A 21383-nucleotide genomic window follows, 5' to 3' on the forward strand; every position below is an offset into this window, starting at 1 on the left:
GTTTTGGTAAACTGCATATTGGATAATTGAGACAACAGCCGTTTCCGCTTGTCCATTCCTCAACTAATATTTCAAATATATTTAATTGATTCATTTCCAACTATTGTCTAAATTTTCAAAATCAATCTTTTAATTTTAAAATATTTTAATCGAGTCCTTAAAATTCAATATTGTATCAATCAAGTCCTTCTATCAATTTAGCTATAGAGTACATTTAAAGCAAGTGATTCAAACTGTAAATTATTTAGAGGATAAATATCAAAACTATACATGAATTTTAGTTCAATGTGCAATTCTATAGGTGAAACTTTGATTTAACCCAATTTTCACAAACCACTAACAACATTTTCGACATATAATTATTATACGTTGATGTATAAATTTAATATTCATTCCATCTTTTAGCATGTTAGATTCAAATCATCCATACAATAAGATTAAATCATAATTTTATCATTCTTGAAAGTCAAAGTATAATTTCACTATATTTTGAAGGGCTTATAGGGGATTTTTCCATTTTAGGGGTCAAGGCCACTATCTACCCCTCCTAAGTACACAAATGTTTCTAGACCCATAAAATATTAATACTTTAAGGACTTAATTAAAATTTTAAAAAATTTAAGAATGTTACTTAAACTTTTAAACATATTTAAAGTAAGACATGTTTGGTATTGAGTGAGCAGCATTGATTAAAGTCGACCAAAAAGGCAGTATTAAAATGAATCTTGTGGTTTTTAATTTTTACCTACTACATACGTGTTTGATAAAAGAGTACACGTAGTTAAATTAGGTTTAAGTCACTTAAGTACTAATATGGATTATTAACGTAGTCAAACCCCATAAATCTTTTATTTCCTTTAATTAGACAACAAGTCTTGGTTTAATTTAATTTATATGCTTCAATTATTAAATATTTGTCATTCATCCAAATGAAATTATTTTTTTCAAGAAAGTCTTCCTTAAACTTCAAAATATTATAATTATACCCTCAAGTTATCGATGTTAAATCAATCAAGTCCTTCCATTATTGAAACCATGAATTTAACCATAATAGCATGTACATTCTTATGTGTTATAAATTTTAAAATTAGAAAAACAAAAATTAAAACCGAAACAAAAAGAAGAGTAAACATTAGTTTCTGTAAAACCTTCGAAAACCTCAAAATTTTGATTTTTTTTTCATTTCAAATTTTGTCATATAAGATTTGATGCCACATTTAACGGTTAAATTAATAATTTTAGTAGCAAAAGGACTTTATTAATGTAACATCGATTGTTTAAGGATGCGTTTAAAATATTTAAAATTTAAAGACTAATTTAGAATGAGGTTCATAGTTTCGGATATTTGTGCAATTTACTCATATTAATTTATTAAGAATTCGAGGTGTTCTTCCACTTTATTTAAGGTTTGAATCTTTCTTCAAGAAAAACAAGTAGGGGAATCTTAACAACTCAAGAAAATATAAGGTTAAATTCTAATATTAGTACCTTTATTATATGAAAATTGTAGATTTAGTTCCTATAATTAAATTTGATTATTTTTAGTGATTGTACTTTTTGAATTTTAAAATTTCAACCATGACCAAATAGAAATTATTAAATTTATTAAATTCTGTTATTTCTATACACATATATATATAATATGTAAAAAAAATTTATGTAATTACAAATTGAAAATGAATTCGAATATGATTAACTAATCTCTGTAATTACAAATTAATATAATGATAAATTTTAACATTGACCTCTCTAAAAATTTATTATTCAATTTTGGCCCTTGGTTGCCGCTGCTGTCCTTATATTAAAAAAAACTCATTTTGTAGTAAAAAAAATTTGATCCAAAAGTTTGTATCAACTCCACTTTAAGCTAAAATCAAGTGTCTAAGTAACTATGATTCTTTACCAGAATCATAAACTGTGTACTAATTCAATAGTTAACCCATGGTTTACATAGTTTAATAATTTAATAATCCATAGTTTAATAATCTTGATTAAGAGATTAAATGGTAAAAATACCATGGAGGCCATTGTATTAGAAGTCTGCTTGCATTTTGTTCTCTATACTAAAAAATGGACAAATTAATCTCCGTATATTAGATCAAAGACCAAACCGATCCTTCTATTAAAAGTTCCATCAACTTTTTACGGTTAAAAAACTGGTCTTTGTACATTAGCATTTTGTTAGTGACGTCTGTTTTTAATAGTAGAAATGGATGGAATTTTTAATAGAAAGGACGATTTTGCTCTTTGATCTAATGTACTGGGACTGATTTGTTTATTTTTTGATACAAGGTATTTGATGGTAGTTTTACCGAGATTAAATATATATTATGGATACCTGGCAAACTGGAATTAAAAGGTCTCAAAGTTTGGCAGTAATAATAGCGTTCTAAAATCACAACAAAACATAAAACAGAACCTTCGTTGAACTTTAAAACACAAAAAAACTTCATAAATTCAGACAGTTTTACATTTCATTATATATATATATAGAGAGTACCGTCAGCTATCTTATTCCCTCACCAATTAAATCATTTATTGTTCTTTCTTATCTACAGATCTTATAATATCATGGCTTACGAATATATATTTGGAATCTTTGCCTGTTTTCTTGGTTTTGTTTTGTTTTATTACAATACAAGAACCAACAAAACAGCGGCCGCGGCAGCGTCAGCGTCAGCGGTGGTTTCTGCCCGTAATGGTGAGGTTACTGAGGGTACTGCAACTGATATTATTATTGTTGGTGCTGGTGTTGCTGGTGCAGCTCTTGCTTATACACTTGGAAAGGTCCTTACATCACTTATTTCACCTTGTTGTAACATGTTTTCAATGTTAACATGTTTTCTTTTTCGGTTTATTGAACGATTCAGGACGGACGGCGAGTACGTGTGATCGAAAGGGACTTAAATGAACCCGATAGGATTGTTGGTGAACTTTTACAACCAGGGGGATATCTTAAATTGATTGAATTAGGCCTTGAAGGTATCCGAGAACGTCATGTCGGTTGTTGTACGGTAAAAGTATCATAAATGTTCTTCTATTAGGAGTTGGATTGTATTTTGTCCATTATACGTCAAAATAGACACTTTTATTCTGTCAGTCATGTCAGTTTTTAATAATAAAAACAGATAAAAATTTTAATAAAAAGGATCAATTTACTCTTTAATCTAATATAAAATAATTAATATGTCTATTTTTTGAGTAAATGGGACAAAACGTAATCTAACTACTAGTACAGGAGCCTTTATGATACTTTTATGTTGTTGTGATCTTTGCTCTCTCTCTCTTTTTTCGGGTTTTTAACATTGGTCTTTGGTGTTGCAGATTGCGTAGATGAGATCGATGCTCAACGAGTTTTCGGGTACGCTTTGTTCAAAGACGGAAAGAATACGAAGTTGTCTTATCCTTTGGAAAATTTCCATTCCGATGTTGCCGGACGAAGCTTCCATAACGGACGTTTCATTCAAAGGATGCGCCACAAAGCGGCTTCTCTTCCCAAGTAATAACGCTCTTTTATGTTATTCCAACTTTTCTTTTCTTTTTTAATATTCATATACGATGCACGTATTCATATACAGTGTGAGTTTAGAGCAAGGGAGTGTCACATCTCTAATAGAAGAAAAAGGGACCGTTAAAGGAATTCAATACAAAACTAGGGATGGTCAAGAATTTATTGCCTATGCTCCCCTGACGATCGTATGCGACGGTGGTTTCTCAAATTTACGACGCTCTCTTTCTAACCCGAAGGTTAAGAATCTTTTGTTCGAATATTGTTTAAATCAAGCACTTGATCGATGATTTAATGATGTTCGGTTTTTTCGTTCAGGTCGATGTACCTTCTTGTTTTGTCGGTTTGATTCTCGAGAATTGCGAGCTTCCGCATGCGAATCATGGACATGTTATATTAGCAGACCCTTCGCCTATCTTATTTTACCCTATTAGCAGCACTGAGATTCGTTGCTTGGTCGACGTACCCGGCCAAAAAGTACCTTCGGTTTCCAATGGTGAGATGGCTCATTACTTAAAAACTATGGTGGCTCCCCAGGTAACTCGGAGTTAGTTTATGTTCCGTTAAGTATGTTTCGAATCCCTAGGAACATTTAACTGATATTTTGGTCCAATTATGCATATCAGATTCCTCCACAACTATACACGGCGTTTATCACTGCGGTCAACAAGGGAAACATAAGAACCATGACGAATAGAAGTATGCCGGCGGCTCCACAACCAACTCCAGGTGCACTTTTACTCGGGGATGCATTCAATATGCGACATCCTTTAACTGGAGGAGGAATGACTGTTGCGTTATCCGATATTGTTCTCTTAAGGGATCTTTTAAGACCACTCCATAATCTTCATGATGCATCTGCTCTTTGTAGATATCTCGAATCATTTTACACCTTACGAAAGGTAAACTTCAAACATGTTCTTAAAAATTCATATAATCGAAGCAAGTAAACACTTACCGGATGGTATCGGCATCGATTTTTATGACCCGCAGCCAGTGGCATCTACAATAAACACATTGGCTGGTGCTTTATATAAGGTATTTAGTGCCTCGGCTGATAAAGCAAGGGAGGAAATGAGGGAAGCATGCTTTGATTATTTGAGCTTAGGAGGCGCATTTTCCGAGGGACCGATATCTCTACTCTCCGGTCTAAACCCGCATCCCATAAGCCTAGTGCTACATTTCTTTGCCGTGGCAATATACGGTGTTGGCCGTTTGTTACTTCCATTTCCTTCTCCCACACGTATCTGGACTGGGGCTCGATTGATTTCGGTTTGTATCTAATCTATCTTCTTGTTTCTTTTACGAATCGTGTTTCACCACGATACATGACATTTTTTGCTTATAATAATCCGTATTTTCAGGGTGCATCGGGCATCATCTTCCCTATTATCCGAGCTGAAGGAGTTAGACAAATGTTTTTCCCTGCAACTGTGCCTGCATATTACAGAGCTCCTCCCGTTGATTAAATTGAAGGAACAATGGAAAATTTCAGAGCAAACCAAGCTTTATTTTCCTACCTACTAAACACTGAGTTGGAAAATTTGCCACATTCTTTTAATACTTTTTCTAGCTAAGAAACTAAAACAAATGTCCAATAGGAATTATGTAAGCTATTATTTCAGAGAATTCACATTATATTACTTTCATAATATATCAAAATTGGCATTATCAATACCTGTGATCTAAACTGCCATCTGCTTTAACAAACAAGAATTTCATGGAAAATCATGATACTTTCATGGAAAAATCGAGATTTTTCTTGCTTTATTTGCTTGGCGAATACAAGCGGTTATTTATATAAATAAAAAGGTAGTTTTCAGTGAATGTTACAGGATAAATAAGAAGCATTACTAGTCTTTTCTAAGCATAGAATCTGACGAGATATTACAAGCAATATTACGGAATTGAGAACAAAAATCATAGAAGCATACGGCCTTTCGTCTCGGGTCTGAAACCGAGGTAACCAGTCAAATGCTATTAGATTCAATTGTAAAGCTGCTTGAATCTTCTGCAAGCTTCCAAGACATTCTCCCTGTGACCAAATGCGCTGACTCTGATGAAACCTTCACCGCCAGGTCCGAAACCACTTCCAGGCGTAGTAACAATGTGGGTCTTCTCGAGTATTTCGCTGAACACATCCCATGAGCTACGGCCAGGGAAGTGAACCCACACGTATGGTGCATTCTTTCCTCCATATACTTTAAACCCAAGCGAGTTGAACGTTTCTACTATAATTTTGGTGTTTTCTTTATAGAAGCCGATCACCTCTTGCATGGCCTACGAAGAAACAAAACCCAAAATCAGGAGTTTTACTCTTGCATGCTTTGACAATAAAGCGGGCAAGGACACTAACCTCGAGCCCTTCGGATGAAAGGCAAGCCAAGCCACCAGCTTGGGCAATATTAGATGCACCGTTAAAGCAAGTACAAACGATACGGTTGAAGTCTTTGGCAACAGGGAATCCATCTGAGAACAGAAGCTGTTTTGGAATAACAGTCCAACCGAGACGAACCCCAGTAAACCCAGCATACTTACTAAAAGAAGCTGTTTCAATTGCAACCTACAATATCGAGTAAGGAAATTTACACATCAATTGTATATTTATCCTTTAGTTCTCTAGATAACAAGCAGGGGTGAAGGGAACCTCTTTTGCTCCTGGAATTTCAAAGATAGAACGAGGGTTATCGTCTGACATATACATAGCATATGCAGAATCATAGACTATGATAGACCCATTGTCCTTTGCAAACTTAACCAATCGAGTCAATTGCTCTCGTGTTGCAGCAGCACCAGTAGGATTGTTTGGTGAACAGAAGAATATGATATCAGTTCTAGCAACTTTGGATAAATCAGGAAAGAATCCATTCTCGGGTGTACACCTCATATACTCGATATTTCCATACTTCTCAACATCCTTTTGAAACTGTCCGGTCTGACCCATGATAACGCTGGAATCTACGTAAGCCTGCATAGAATAGCAATAATTATAGACACAAGAAGCTATTTCTTTTACAGCTAAATGTTTCTCTTCCCCACATTCCGTTATTATTATTTGTTTTCCACAGGTCTACCTAGGTCAAATAAACAAACTAAAAAGTCGTTCATGGTAAGAAAAACCATGGAGGCACTTGAACAAAAAGTCAAATTGCATTTTACCCCCTCTACTAAAAAAAATAGACAAATTAGTTCTTATACATTAGATCAAAGAGCAAATTGACCTTTCTGTTAAAAATTCCATCCATTTCAACTATTAAAAACTAGTTACTGTTTGTCAGTATGAGGTACAAATGACATGCCATATGTCAATATCTAGTTGTTCTGTCAACCTCGCCAGTTTTTAACAATACAAATAGACGAAATTTTTAATAGAAAATATCAATTTGCTCTTTGATCTACCGTACAGGGACTAATTTGCCCCTTTTTTTAGTAGAGGCAAAATGCAATCTAACTCTCAATACTTTTACCATCGTCGTTGAAGCTTCATATGCCAGAGAACCAGACCAGCTAAACATGACATGAAAAAGTAGATCGAAAAAGATTTGACATATTAAGACTACAAAGAAAAGTTACCGGGTATGACGGGTCTTGCACTGCCATTGTGACATTAGATCCGAAAACAACCTGGCCCAAAGCAAAACCGCAACCACCAAGATTATTTCGGATAGACAAGTTAAAATACTAATAATAAAAGAAATCTCACAACTAAATCAAACCTGAAGGCGAGATATGTCACATTTAGCACCATCTGAGACAAAAATATCATCATCCTCAATGCCAAGGTTGCGATAGAATGTTGAAGCAAGTGCAGCTCTCAATGCCTGCACAAATTAACATTGAGGTTGTGTTTTGAAACTTAATATTTCACATCTAAACATAATAAATGCCATTGTATAACACTAGTGGACTTATTTATAGTCCCAATTAAATCCAATTGGGGCCTTTAATTTGTGGTTTGAAAATAATTTATGCGTACTACTAATAAAACCAAACCATAACTTCATTACTGAGCTTCAACTTTGAAGTTTACAATTTACGATAAAGACTCAAAATGGCATACCTTTTCACCTTGTTCAGCTCCATAACCACTGTAACCCTCCAGCGTAGACAATGCATGAGACCTCTGCCAAATAGAAAATAATTCAAATGAATATCAGGCCCTACTTGTAAATGTAATTTTCGTTAACCCTATTACATAAGCTTGAATAGATTTTGATGATAGAAGTGAGAAACCTCAGGTAGAAACCAATATTTAGCCCTAAATTGACAAAAAGAAAAAAAAAAACAAGGAATACTTACCTTAGCCATTGCAGACGTAATAACATCTGGAATAGGTTCAGTAGTATCACCGATTCCAAGGCTTATCACTTGAGCATTCGGGTACTTGAGCAAGTGTGCAGCCCTTCTCCTGGCAACCTATTACAAAAACATTAAAAAAGTACACTCAAGAGCAAATAAATGGAACTCGAGAAAACCGACTGAGCAAACCATGTCTTCTTATAAAAACCAACGGCAAACATAATCAGTATCTTGAGGGAAAAGTTTATATATAACACCAATGACAACAAAGAAAAGCATTAGACACAATGAGAAATGACACGGACCTCTGGAAACAGGTAACCAGCTTGAAGCTTAGCTATGTTCGCATTGCGAGAAACTTTAGTTTTGTAAGCTTCAAAACAAACAGAAACCATAGCTCAGTCATAAAATTATTGAAGTTTAAAAGCACTTATTGAAAATTAAGTCATTTGTGTAACTACTCATGAATTGAACAGTTTGTTCTCAGTAACATTACCAACTCAACTAGCTTTAAAACAACAAAAATTCAAGTATTAACATACCAAAAAAAGCAATAATAATGAAAAATTATAGGAATGATCACCATTTTGTTGTTCTTGAGGAGTGGCAACACATTTAACTATATTGATGCTTTTCAATGGAACTGAAACACTCTGGGTTCTGCTGCATTGTACCAATAAATAAAAACCCAACAAAAGAAATTAAAAAAAAAACTAAGAACCTTGTTTAATGATAAAATGAAAGAGAACTTGGCTTTTTGTTTTCTCAGAAACCAAACAGAAGAAAATCAAAAGGAAAAAAATAGTACCTTGAATTGAAACTGGTTGGAGCCAAGAAAGTAGATGAAGATGAAGAAATCATTGAAGTTGATAGATTGTTCATCAGAGACATTTTCAGATTTTTTTTCCCCTTTTTTTTCCCTCCGAAATTAATGGAAAAAGCTGCTTCTTTTTTATGCGGCCAAATAACCACAAATGTGATGCCTTCACGATTATAGGCCGAAGCTGATATTTAACCCTAACGGGCTAACCCTAATAGTTGGGCTCTTCGAGAGTCAACGTTGTCAAAATTAATTACCTTCACGCACCTTATGCCACGTCATGTAGGGCCCAATTTTTGTCTTGTTATTATCCTACGTGGCAGACACCTTTCCACGCGAAATAAAGGAAAATAACATTTACGCGCTAATTTTAAAATAAATAAATATATACATACTATTTAGGAAAAGTGAAAAAGCCTTCACCTTCAATCCAGAATAAATTTTGGATTAGGGTTTTCGATTTCAAAGGAGAAAAGCGGTGTGGTTGCTTAAATTGATCCAGATTTTCACTTTGGATTTCGCATTAGCCGTTTAATTGATTGGGTAAGTTTACTGATTTTATTGTTCTTGATGTTTATTTTGCTTAGAAATCTTATTGTTCAAGTTGTTTGTGAGGCAAAAAAAGGGGGTTTTATTTCTTTTTTGGGGGTTTTCGATGTGAACTGCTGGTTTTTAATTGGGTTTTGAGGATAATGAAAAAGGGATGTTTTTTTTTCCTGTGCCGATGCGTATTAGGATTAATGTATTGAACTATGGCTTGGATAATTAAAATTTTATGTTGTTTATATTTGGTGTTGGGGCTGATAGTCTTCCATGCTAAAATCTCTGGGTTTTTTTTGGAGAAATCAAGAGAGCCTAGTTTTCATATTTGATCATAGCTTTTTAATGCCTTTTGATAGTTTTTTTGCGTTTATTTGTTCAAATTTGTGTTTTCAATGAGAAATCTGTTAAATTCATCTGGGTTTTAATATGCTATTGCAGCTTAAATGGATTTGGAAACTGAAAACAGAATAGCAGCTATTCTCTTAAAAGAGGCAGCCGAACTGAAACGGCAAGCGGACAAGGAAGGTGTTCATGTTTATCTTCAGCAGCCAAAAGTAAGGGGTCGGCCAAATTCGCGCTTCCTCACCGCTACTGTGCTTGGTGTACAGCAAGGTTTGTTATCCCATTCTTCTATTAAGCTTGCATTTTCTAATAGTAGAGCGAGTTTAGGTTAAGGTTTGTAACAACAGTGACTAGTTTTATGAATTTTCATAAATTCGAATTCGAATGTATGAAAGAACTGAGAGATCTTTTACATACCTTAAACTAATGATGATTAGGTGCTCCTTGAAAGCACAAGTACGGTACACGTGAATCCAATAGATTTGTAGAAAATAAGATGGCAACCTTTCGGTTTCCCCTTTTGGATTTTATTGCTAATGCATGAATGCTGTGTGTGCCTCTTTCTTTCACTTCTTCTCAGCTAACCGAGCTGTTGAAGTGAATGAGATGTGGCGAGTTCGACAAAAGGAGATTGAATTAAACGATAGGCTAAAAGGAAGATCAAAAAAAGATACCAGCCACATCAGGAGTTATGGGGACACTAGCAATTCCTCCAGAAGAACCAGTGGGAAGCACGAGAGTGATTTTAGTGCTTCATGCTCATCAAGCAAGAGACCAGATGAGAGTTCTCGTTCAAGGGAAGATGATGAAGGTCTAAGAGACGAAGAGATCGAGGAATTTCTTCAGTCAAGGTTTGTACCTTTAACCGTTTGTAATTTTATCCCCGGCATTTATACGGAAAACTGACTGACACGAACCTGTTTTATGATGACAGGGTGAAGCGCGGTCGAGGTTCTATAGGTTCAAGGATGGATGAAACAGGACCTTACCTACCCACCGGCTCTCCAGGAATGCTGTCAACGGACCCCATTATAAGGGAACATCGTGTCACATTAGGTCCCAAGAAACCACCTTCACTGAAATCCGAGGAATTTTCTTCCGATGAGGAAGTACGAGAACATAGACGGAAGAAAGAAAAAGACCATTCTAAGAGCTTAGATAAGAAGCATAGAAGGAAGCATAAATCTAAAGAAAAATATATAGATAAGAAAAAGAAGAGGAAGGAAGAAAAAAGAAGTAAACATCGGAAGTGAGTAATATAAAGGTTTTATTATCAATTTATGTACTATTTGGTGACAATCAATAGTTTAGTTTTATCTAATTTTATGTACCATTTGTGGTAATAATCAATGATTGATTGTAGCTTTGTAAAAAGGGTCATTCCCTGTTCTACGATGAAAATATGCATAAAAGCTGACGTTGAGGCTTTCTTTCTTTCGGCCCTGTTTCATTTTTACTTGGTGAATTTCCTTTTTTGTTATAGATGACCGTATAATTATTTAATTTTGTTTTTTTTTCACCAATGGTAATTTTTAAATTTGACGTAATAACAATTTTAACTTTTAATAGTTACACATTATATCAATTTAATCTTGATATTAAATAATTTAACCCTTCAATTTTGCATATTGCATAATTTTATTTTTTTTACTCTTCTAACCTAAAAAATTAAAAAAAATAAATAAATTAAAAGTTTATAAAAATTTACGACAAACGGAATACTAAAATTTCCAATATAGTAGTTTTCATCTTTTCTTATTCTTTTTTTAAAATTAATCTTCAATATCATAAAAAAAAGATTAAATTACGCATAAAGTTAACTTTTTTAAAATCAAAGTTAAATTGATATAATTTATAAATGTTTAGGTTAAAGTTAACTATAATGCTAATTTTAAATGCTACCACCATTAGCCTGCTAATAAGCAAAAAATATAAATTAAATAATTAAGTAATTATCTTGTAACTTTTTACAATTAAATAACTAAAAAATATTTACTAATAATTAGATTATTACTAATATAGTTTACTCAAAAAAAAACATGAGCACTTAAACAAACCTATAATCGAGCTAGGCTGAATCCAAATATGGACAATGTTGAGCTCGACTCAAGATTATCTTGATTAAACACAAACTCAACTTAAGATATAAGCCCTATTTGGCAATTAGTTGATTGTTGATTGTAGTAGTTGGTTTGATCAACTGATTCTATTAACTGTTTATTTAAAAGTGTTTGATAAATCTTAGTTGATAGTTGAAAGCTGATATATGTAAAAAAAAAAAAAAGGTAAACAAATAAGAGCATGACACATTTCATTGTTAGGTATTTATTTGTTTGTAATACTTTAGTTTTTATTAGGTGAAATTATTGAAATAAAACATTATTACCAAAGAATTAAAACATTCATTATGAAAATTAATTAGTGAATATTTTTGAATTTTAAATAAACAAATTTCTTAAGTTATTTATTTACAAATATTAATGTTGTAGAAATTAAAAAATATTAAAAGTGTATCAATATTATTGCAAATTATATTCTTAGTAATAATTATGACATGTTCTTAATATGCTATCATGTCACACTTCTGAATAAATTTATAGTAGCATATTTCAATTAATATAAAGTTACATGAAAAATCATTTCACACAAATAAATCGAAAATAAATTAAGAATATAAATATTCAAAAAATAGATGTGGCTAAGAGTAATTTTTAAGCAAACATGTGACAAAAGGAGTACAATATTTTTTATTGAACTATAAAAAAACCCAAAACTCTATTTACCGAACACTCCATACTCAAATTTGATTAAGCTCGTTTATCAATTTTTGTACCCGATTTTTATATTTGAAAGGTAATAACCAAATTTAATATAAAAATAAAACCCACAACCAATTCGAAAGTTGCTCGAGTTCAAACTCAACTAATAATTATAAAATTGCGAATAACTAGAACAAAAGAAAATAAATTCGAGTTTTTACATTACAATCCATTTATAAATGGAATGTTTGCTTTTGTCCTACTTACAAAAATATAGAGTTTCCATTAACTCGAATGCCTAATGCATTTCGCATACAACCAGCATGTGTCTACAATAAGCTCTAACAAACCAACTTCTACTGCGTGCCAAACAAGAAACAACAAATAATCAGTGCCGTAGAAAAACTTTGCGACGAAGTAAGGCAAATGTCATGAGTCATCGTAATGATGATCCGTCTCGTCAAAGATCTCCTCCTGAGAAAGGTCACATACAAGGCAAATGTGTGAGAAACGTTTGACGGAAATGAAATCGGAAGTTAGCTAATAAGAGGAATATGTACCTGTAAAAGCTCTTCAATGACATCTTCCATTGTTATAATGCCAACAGCCTCCTCTTCTTCAGGGAGCTGTGGGAGTGGACTGCCATTTAGATGTAAGATGTCAGAATCAGTACCCTTTGACCATTTTCGGCTCCGGGAACCACTTTTAAAAGAATCATTCGAAGTGGGAAAGCTCTTCCACTTCTTCAGTGATCGTTTACGTCTTAAAGCGTTTTCTTGAGGATATTTCTCACCATCAATGTCAACCTTCACTTCCGGCAAAGGGCCTATTTCAAGAGAGGAACAAACAGATAAAGACGAATAAAAAGCAATAGAGAATTATGCATTATAAACTAAGTTTCCATGGACGGCTAACTGGTATAAGTGGAAATTCAGTGAGAATATTCTAATAAGAGGGTGATACTTACTCCTAGATGAGTTGTTAGAAGGCGGCTGGTCTGCCTTGTTGCACTGTCTTACAACAACGGCCATATGGCTATGACCTTTTTGAAATTCATTTAATATATCGTACAATGGTAGAGTTTCTTGAACCCTGTAACAAGCAAATATACAAATACAAATATGGAGGATCAACCAATGAGTATGGTGCAGATAGTCATATTCTTTGCAGAACGACATGAATACAAGTTGTCTTCTTTTAGAGTTTATTTAATATAAGATACCTTGGAATCCTTCGTATAGTGACACTCTTCACAGGAACTTCATCTTCAGGGTGGACTGTTAATAAATTCTTGACCTGTAAGATTAAAAGATAAATGATGTTCAATAAAATACCAGAATAAAAACATTTGAAAGTAAAAGCCTAAGGAATAGGGAAACGTCAAAAAAGTAACAAAATGTTAATGTTCAGAAAGGAACTCGTATACAGGTGGTGGGATGCATAAATGATTCATGCAACCATTAGCATGGCTAACTATAAAGCCTGTCATATCACAGAGCATCATCCAGTTGGAAACAATTACATAATAACACTCGACCAACTGTAAATGATGTTAGTTTTAGCTGAAGAAAAATGATTACCAAAACAAGTCCAATAATGTTTGTAGAGTGCTCATAATAAACTGGAACTCTGCTATGTCCTTTCTCTAAAATTAAACTCATCAATTCCCTGTCCATAGCAAGCATGTAATGGTACCTTAGAAAATCTGAGGGAAATTGAGAATGATATTAAATGTCATGTTTCTTGATAATTTACAGAAATCATGCCTGTCAAGCTTGGCGTTAATGTCAATTGCAAATGTTTCGGATATAGGAGTCATGGCATCTTTAGCTGTTTTCTCGGAGAGCTCAAGTGCTCCAGCTATAATTGTTGTCTCATCGTGCGTCAGTTCTCCACCTTTTCCAGCCTAATAAAGGTTCAATAGAAGGATCAAAAATCTCAAAATTATCATGAAAGAAAGCATATCCCCCAAAAGGCATTGCACTTACAATGGCATTGATTTGATAAATGGAAACAACCAAGTAAATAATAACTAGAAGAAAGCAATGTAAACAACTATAGATAAAAATAAAAAGTTTGTATGCAAACCAAGAAGTTGTAAACCAAACCTCATTCCCGTGCAAATTTACTAGGGTTTTCAACTCGGCTCTTCGAAAAAGTGCTACATGTCCATGGCCTAGTAAAAAGTCTAACAGCTGAAGAATAGATAAGATCAGTCAAGAGAGCAATTTGCAGAATTCAAAGTGAGTATCTATAGCAACATTCATTACCTTGCTTATTGGGTATGCAACAGGAAAACAGACCCAAACAAGAACTTGAACAAATGGAGCTACAGTTGCACCAATTGCCAAACCATATCGAGAACAGACGGATTGCGGTATTATCTGCACAACAATTAAATTGCAATTAGGATTTAGGACATGCATAGAACTTCTTGCCTTTTTCTACCATAGTTGCTCAGCCAAAACTTCAGTAAACGATATCGAGTAACACACATCAAAATAGTAGAAACACAAAATGTCATGTTCAGGGTGTAACAAGGATTTCTATTTTCTATCTCTGCCGAGTTCGAAACAGCTAATACGATCTAAGGTAGATCCTCACCTCACCAAACAGAAGAATCAAGGTCACTGAAATCAAGATAGCACCCCAAGCAGTGACCAAACCATCAAGGAAAATGGGAAGTGCCTGAAAAAAATAACAAAACAAGTTCCATACATTAATTAAAAATTTCCAAACAAAACCAGATCACAGGTCAGGCTGAAGCTGTATCTACAACATATATATACATATACCTCCATCGCAGCAGCATTGCATATAAGTAGTGTACAAAGCAACAAATGCTGTTTTTTGACAACCGGCAATATTTTTGCTGTTTCAAAATGGGGGGATAAAATTAGCTTGTGTACCCTTTTATCTGACTATAATTTCACTAACCATCACTTAACTAGATGATCAAATTTCAATTTTGCCATCTAATTTTTCAGTCCAACATTCCAAATTCAAACCTCGCTCAAAAAAAAGGTAAATTATTCCAATCATTCAGTTAAAGAAGAAACAAATGAAAAAGAGTACCAGCATGTTTACGATCCTTGGGAGTTCCGGACTTGGCAAGAACCTCAAGATCGACGAGACTCATCGACATAAGGCCCAAAGTAAGCCCCGACATCAAACCCGCGAACAATACCAACAACACTACTATTAATATGTGAATAAAGAACTCCAATTCACAACAACTATACTCCACCGCCATTCAAAGTTCTCTCTTTATATAAAAAAAACAACCTCACAAATCAAGCAAAAATTAAAATAAAAACTTAGGGTTTCGTTAGAGAAACGAAGAACAAAGATGATAAAGCTCTTTCATTACGAAAGCAACATTAGCTAATAGCAAAAAAACAAAAGAGTAAAGTGAAATCCCGTCGAAACGGATTCGGTGTAGATTATTATGGTTTTTGTGGATGAAATTGAAAGCTGAAGCTAATAAATGGGTTATAATCTAAACAGCTGTGAGTTTTTCGGTTTTCGAGCTCTATGATTAATTATTTATAGTGATGTTGAGGATGATCTTCATCTACGTGTACTGTTTACTTACAGTTTAGTGTTTTTCTTTTTCCCAAATGTAAGCTAATTTATATGGCTGAGCCATAGTTTAACTCGTTATTCGAGTTTGAGCTTAGTGGTGATTTATTTAAATTTAAATAGAATTGCTTAAATTAAATTGAATTAATCAAAAAATCAATTCAATTTTTATTAAGTTTTTAATATTTTTTATAAATTTTTAATAATTATTTAATTAAATTAGATAAACCGACTTGCAAATATTGAATAGAATTAATCGTTAATTTTTTATATTAAAATAACAAGTTGCTAAATACAAAAAAAAAACATTTAAGGCGCTAAATTCCCGGGATAAACTCAAACAAATGTTTACCTTCCTCCAATGAAAAATGGTGTTAATATATATTTTAGGTATTAATTAATTAATTGAATTTTAATTTAACTGGAATAAGTATTATTGTTTATGTAAAATGATATGGATTCGATATTTTTCTATTTATAAATTTAGAAGGAATTATAAATAATTTTTAATATTATATTAAAAAAATAAATATAATCAAAATTATAGTGAAATTATAAGAAATATATTAATTCTGGTGTAATTCCCAATTAAAGATAAGATTTAAATTTAGTATTATTTAATAAAGATAATATATACATCAAAATGAGGGTTGGACCTTATCGGAAATATAAATAAATGTTGGCCAGCTACCATTGATGTCAAATTGTGTCTTGACAATCAAAGGTTATACCTTTTCATTTACGTACTTGAATAGAGTATGTCATGATATTGGCATTGACAAATGTAATGCATGCATACATTTTTGTCTATGCTACTAAATTTAAAAAATTGATTAATATTATGTTGAATCATTGTTTAAAATTTAAAAATTTATAAAATTGTCAAGCTATCGTATGTTACAATATTTGAATGTCACGTATAATGTTTTATAATTGAATTAGTGGTTGAATTGATCAGACCTTTCAACCGGTTTGATTGATGCTAAACAAGCAATAATTAAATAAATATTTAAAATTTTATAAAAATAACAACCCATTTATTTAACTTACTATATTGATCGATTTTTAATTTAACCGATCCGACTAACAAATCTAACCATGTTCTAAAAAAATTGTTCGGATCATCAACTAGTGATATCTTGATTTCAAATCAGAGTTTGAAACAGATTTGATGTCTTGTTTTATCTGATAAACAACCAAATAACATCAATTAGGTAAGCTGTCACCATTTCAGCCCTGTCGAGCTTGCGGACCAACTCACATGATGTTTCAATACGACAACTGCATCAGCATTGCCTTATAATTCTCGCCTCGTCGCTTTTCATAGTATTAATATATATTTTCTAATCCTTACATAATCCTTTTTTATGATCTCAATCAAACGAATTTGTATAATTACAGGTTGCAAGTAAGGACTTGCGGTTATTACAATAAAAATATTATCATTGAAGATTTTATTAGGGTGTTTTCAGTAAAGTTGATTTGGATCGGATTTTAGATTTTTATTTTTAATTAAATACTTAGTCATGTCTATATTAAATTTGCCAAGGTTTGGTCCATTGGAGTTCAAGCTCCAACTAGCATAAAACTTACACAAGTTGAAGTTCCTTTTTGGTAATTTAAATATATATTCGTTTTATGGTCTATATTTAAGATTTGTGATTATTTTTTTAATAATATTATTTTTAAAATTAAAATTAATTTTTTTAAGAGTGTAATATACATTGCAAAAAAGAAAGCATAAGCCTAAATATGCTAGCAAAAAACAATTGCACGTGGTATTCGGGAGAATCACCTCTTTTTAGCGAAAGAAGCTTTTACATAGCTCAAAGGCAATGTGCAAAGCATGAGTAGCCAATGGCCCTAACAAATAGATTTCGCTAAGGGTTAGATTTGGGTAGTCAATACGCAACCCAAAGCTCCATTTTAAAGATATATTGCGTATCGAGTTTGACCTTTCACCTTAGATATGACGAGGATATTTAGGTTGTGTTTAGATGGATAATTAAGTGTAATGCATACATTTATTTTTAAGTGTTTAAGTGACTTAAATATTGACTTAAAAATCGAAAAACTTTCAAGTATCTTAATTCTTCTTATTTTCATGTTTACTAAAAATGACATCAAATTTGAATTTGATATTTAGTAAAGTTAAAATACATGTATTAAATTTTTAATACATAATTATCAAACGGGTAGTTGGATTTAACGTGTTAAAAATATAGTATCAATAAATATTGAGTACTAAATTATTATTAAGTTTATGCCTTGGCCACTAATCTTTTAAAAAAGTTACAAAATAGTTATTGAACTATTTGAAAGTTTTCATTTAAGTCATTAAACTTTTTGAATGTTTTTAACTTACGTCATTAGATTGTTAAGGTTTTTTTTTTTTAAAGTTCGGTTAGCGAGCTTCAACTGATGATTCGACAATCGGTACGATGGATCAGTACTCATTGATGAGTAAAATAACATACTATAGATCTAAGTCAATTTGACGAGTAGTGTTGGAGATCAAATGAGAAAACTGTTTGAGTTTTACTTCACATATTTATGACATTCAAAATTATTTCATAAAAAAAATTTTAAATTACAGAAAAGAATATTAAAAATAAGAACTTTTGATTAGTGTAAATAATACGAATAAAGAAGATAATTCAATAACAATTTTAACAACCTATTAATTTAAATGAAAGCTTATAACTTTTTGAAGTGATTAAAATTTTAAATTATTAATAATTTAATAACTCTATACTGTATTTACCCTTAATTATTACCATAACTTTACAAAGAAAAAGGAAAGAAAAGACATGAGTGCGGTAAGGTAAGCAGGGTCGGATCCGCCATAAAAGGCTGCCGGCATTGGCTTCTGGCCATGTTGGAGCCTGAGACAGGGAATCTTCTCTGTCTCCTCAACTGTGTCAACTCGGACAGAAGCGGGAGTGTCATAGAAAAACTTAGTCCAAAAGTCTTGAACGCGAATTCACTGTTTACTCCAATGAAGCAATCCAAAACCATTGTAATTTTAAAGGGGTTTTCCTTCTTCTATAAATGCAATGAGATTTGATTCCCCGATAAGATGAGTGCTTTAATTGTAAGAGCATAAAAAATAGTTATTTGATGGCCCTTGGATTTCGTAAAGGGTAATTGATGTGGATTAGTGTTGTTAAACTGATTTGATCGTAAATTAATTAGTCTATTAATTCAAATAAATAAGTTAAATTGATTGAATTAAAAACTGTTCGAAATAAAAAAATTGAGAGTTGAGATAAAAACTAATAATTTAATAATTTAATATATATCTTTTATAATTTTTAATTATTTATTTAATTAGTTTTTATTTAGCTTTTGAACCAATTAAATTATGAACTAGTGGTTTGATTAGTTCAATTATTGGTTCGGTTGGTAGAATACTGTATGTGACACACTGAGATTATATCATGTCATCACCTGAAAATTTATATAACTTTTTTAATTTTCAAGTGATGATGTGGCACAATATCAAACAGTCGTGCCATCAAACCTTTGTATTTTTCAAGTTTAAGGACCAAAATGAATTTAGTTGTTAAATTCAGGGCAAAAATTATATTATCTTTGTTAATAATGATAATCATGAACTTTGAAAATGATTAATGAAGGACCAAGGGAGAGTGCGGAATGGGAAAACTTTATTCTAAACTCTCAAATTTTATAAAATTATAATTTAATACAAGATAAAATTATAATTTAACCTTCAAATTAATAAAATTTTGATTTAATCATTCTAAAAACTATAAAACTATAAATCAATAAAATAGTAACTTTCTAAAAATACAAAATTTTGCCAAAAAAAATTCATAACTTCACTCCTAAAGTTCATATTTATGGATTGTGGGGCAGAGAATCTCAAACAAAATGTCATTTTAGGTTAATCCAAACTATATTTTTGGACCCTCATTAAATTCATTTGAATGCATCCCCAACATCGTGTTATGTGTTGGGATCTTCGGCCATTGTTATTACGTCCATAAGATCCTTGCCCCAAGGGGCAATGAGGCCCATGCACTAACAAACCTTTGAGTTTTTTAACACGATGTTGGGATCTTCGGCCATTGTTATTACGTCCATAAGATCCTTGCCCCAAGGGACAATGAGGCCCATGCACTAACAAACCTTTGAGTTTTTTTTATAGCTTCCATTAAAGGTTACAGTTTTAGAAAATGAAGTTGTTGAGAGGAATAGTTTTGAATATTAAACATAAATCATAAAATGAATATTTAGAAAATTTAAAAAAATTACGTATTTTTGTAACAATTTAATATTTGATATATTACCTTTAGAAAATTTTAATTACAGAAGAAAATTTCAAATATAGTTAAACTGCTGTTAAAGAGTACTACAATAACTATACTTTAAGCTATACAACAAATTAACCAACGATACCTCAAGAAGCACAAATTGAGCCAAAAATTATATTACCTTATTAAATAAAAAAATACTTTATACAATATAAGTGAAATTCGAAATCTTTTGACCCAAACAATAGCAGTTAATTTTGTTTGGTTAAATTCAAATACTAATCCATTTTCTACAATTAGATTATTCTAAGTCCCTATACGTTTTTAAGTTAAAAATTTCAGCCTTAACACAAATGACAGAAGTTACTCTATTAACTTGATTTTTAGTGAATAATATGTGAAAATAATAAACTAAGATGACAGTACACATATGATAATATGTTTGGCACATCAGATTTCGGAAATAGCAAAACTATATTTAATGAATTTAAGAATTATTATTTGGTGAGGATTGCAATTTTAAATTTAAAAAAATACAAAAATTAACAATAGAATTTAATTAAAACAAAATATATAACTATACGTATATTCTCAAATTTAGGGACTAAAATGAACTTAACTATTAAATTTAAATATTAAAAAAAATCCAGATACCAAAATAAATGAGCTCCAATAACTTTATTATCAATCCAGGGATGGGATGAGGAAAGCAACATTCGCGCTGAACAGAAAGATGGCTTTTCAGTTTAGCTTAATTTTGCACGAAATTATTAGCACAATGATATAATAATCAAGTATTATATTCTGATCCGGTTCTAGTTTTTCTTTTTAAATAAAATGGTCAAATTTTGGTTTTAGTCCCTCCATCATGCTTAAATTTAATTTCTAGTTTTTTAAACTTACATTATTTTGACATAATTTAGCCATCAATTTTTATAATATCATTAATTAATCTAAATAAATAGCACAATTAACTATTGATGTTAAAAATGTAAATATTTTCCTAAAAACACCCAAAAATGAAATGAATTTTTATAATAACATTATTTAATAATGTTATTAACAATATGTTTTTTATGATATTGATAAAATTTCAAGACATTAAATAAATTTTTAAATAAATAAAATAAGGATAACGTTTTTGTCTTAAAAAAATACACGAGCAATAATTTAATAGTTGTAGATAGCTAAAATGAATATGAAATTAAAATATATTTTAGCTTAAGTTACAATTTTACCCCTAAAACATTTAT

General features: G+C 31.6%; 4 protein-coding genes across 6 annotated transcripts; 2 read left to right on the plus strand and 2 right to left on the minus strand.

The window, feature by feature from the left end:
* The first annotated feature begins 2542 nt into the window (after positions 1-2542).
* Positions 2543-5396, plus strand: LOC107938857 (squalene monooxygenase SE1). The gene is made up of 8 exons (XM_016872099.2): positions 2543-2787; positions 2871-2982; positions 3325-3499; positions 3579-3747; positions 3827-4045; positions 4135-4410; positions 4502-4780; positions 4873-5396. Exons 1-8 carry the CDS (start codon positions 2572-2574, stop codon positions 4975-4977), a joined length of 1551 nt encoding a protein of 516 aa, XP_016727588.2. The 5' UTR covers positions 2543-2571; the 3' UTR covers positions 4978-5396.
* Positions 5279-8846, minus strand: LOC107938864 (LL-diaminopimelate aminotransferase, chloroplastic). 2 transcript variants are annotated; one of them, XM_016872106.2, is made up of 10 exons: positions 8616-8846; positions 8391-8470; positions 8113-8180; positions 7808-7924; positions 7569-7631; positions 7225-7329; positions 7082-7132; positions 6156-6476; positions 5865-6071; positions 5279-5788 (listed from the first exon to the last, which is right to left on the minus strand). In XM_016872106.2, the coding sequence occupies exons 1-10, from the start codon at positions 8696-8698 to the stop codon at positions 5495-5497; spliced, it is 1389 nt and encodes a 462-aa protein (XP_016727595.1). In that variant the 5' UTR covers positions 8699-8846; the 3' UTR covers positions 5279-5494. The 2 variants fall into 2 exon arrangements, with proteins under 2 accessions (XP_016727595.1, XP_016727596.1); XM_016872107.2 differs by having other exon boundaries at positions 8391-8467; positions 8616-8820.
* A 158-nt stretch (positions 8847-9004) lies between these two features.
* On the plus strand, positions 9005-10946 carry LOC107938866 (protein FAM133). The gene is made up of 4 exons (XM_016872110.2): positions 9005-9170; positions 9609-9782; positions 10093-10363; positions 10447-10946. Exons 2-4 carry the CDS (start codon positions 9614-9616, stop codon positions 10763-10765), a joined length of 759 nt encoding a protein of 252 aa, XP_016727599.1. The 5' UTR covers positions 9005-9170; positions 9609-9613; the 3' UTR covers positions 10766-10946.
* Positions 10947-12423: 1477 nt separating this feature from the next.
* Positions 12424-15930, minus strand: LOC107938865 (DUF21 domain-containing protein At2g14520). 2 transcript variants are annotated; one of them, XM_016872108.2, is made up of 11 exons: positions 15347-15930; positions 15067-15143; positions 14876-14959; positions 14542-14655; positions 14380-14466; positions 14038-14177; positions 13852-13939; positions 13494-13567; positions 13239-13363; positions 12832-13097; positions 12424-12745 (listed from the first exon to the last, which is right to left on the minus strand). In XM_016872108.2, the coding sequence occupies exons 1-11, from the start codon at positions 15522-15524 to the stop codon at positions 12701-12703; spliced, it is 1278 nt and encodes a 425-aa protein (XP_016727597.1). In that variant the 5' UTR covers positions 15525-15930; the 3' UTR covers positions 12424-12700. The 2 variants fall into 2 exon arrangements, with proteins under 2 accessions (XP_016727597.1, XP_016727598.1); XM_016872109.2 differs by lacking the exon at positions 15067-15143 and having other exon boundaries at positions 15347-15871.
* Positions 15931-21383: the final 5453 nt, after the last annotated feature.

Source organism: Gossypium hirsutum, chromosome A03 (assembly GCF_007990345.1).
Source record: "Gossypium hirsutum isolate 1008001.06 chromosome A03, Gossypium_hirsutum_v2.1, whole genome shotgun sequence".
Classification (NCBI taxonomy): Eukaryota; Viridiplantae; Streptophyta; class Magnoliopsida; order Malvales; family Malvaceae; genus Gossypium; species Gossypium hirsutum.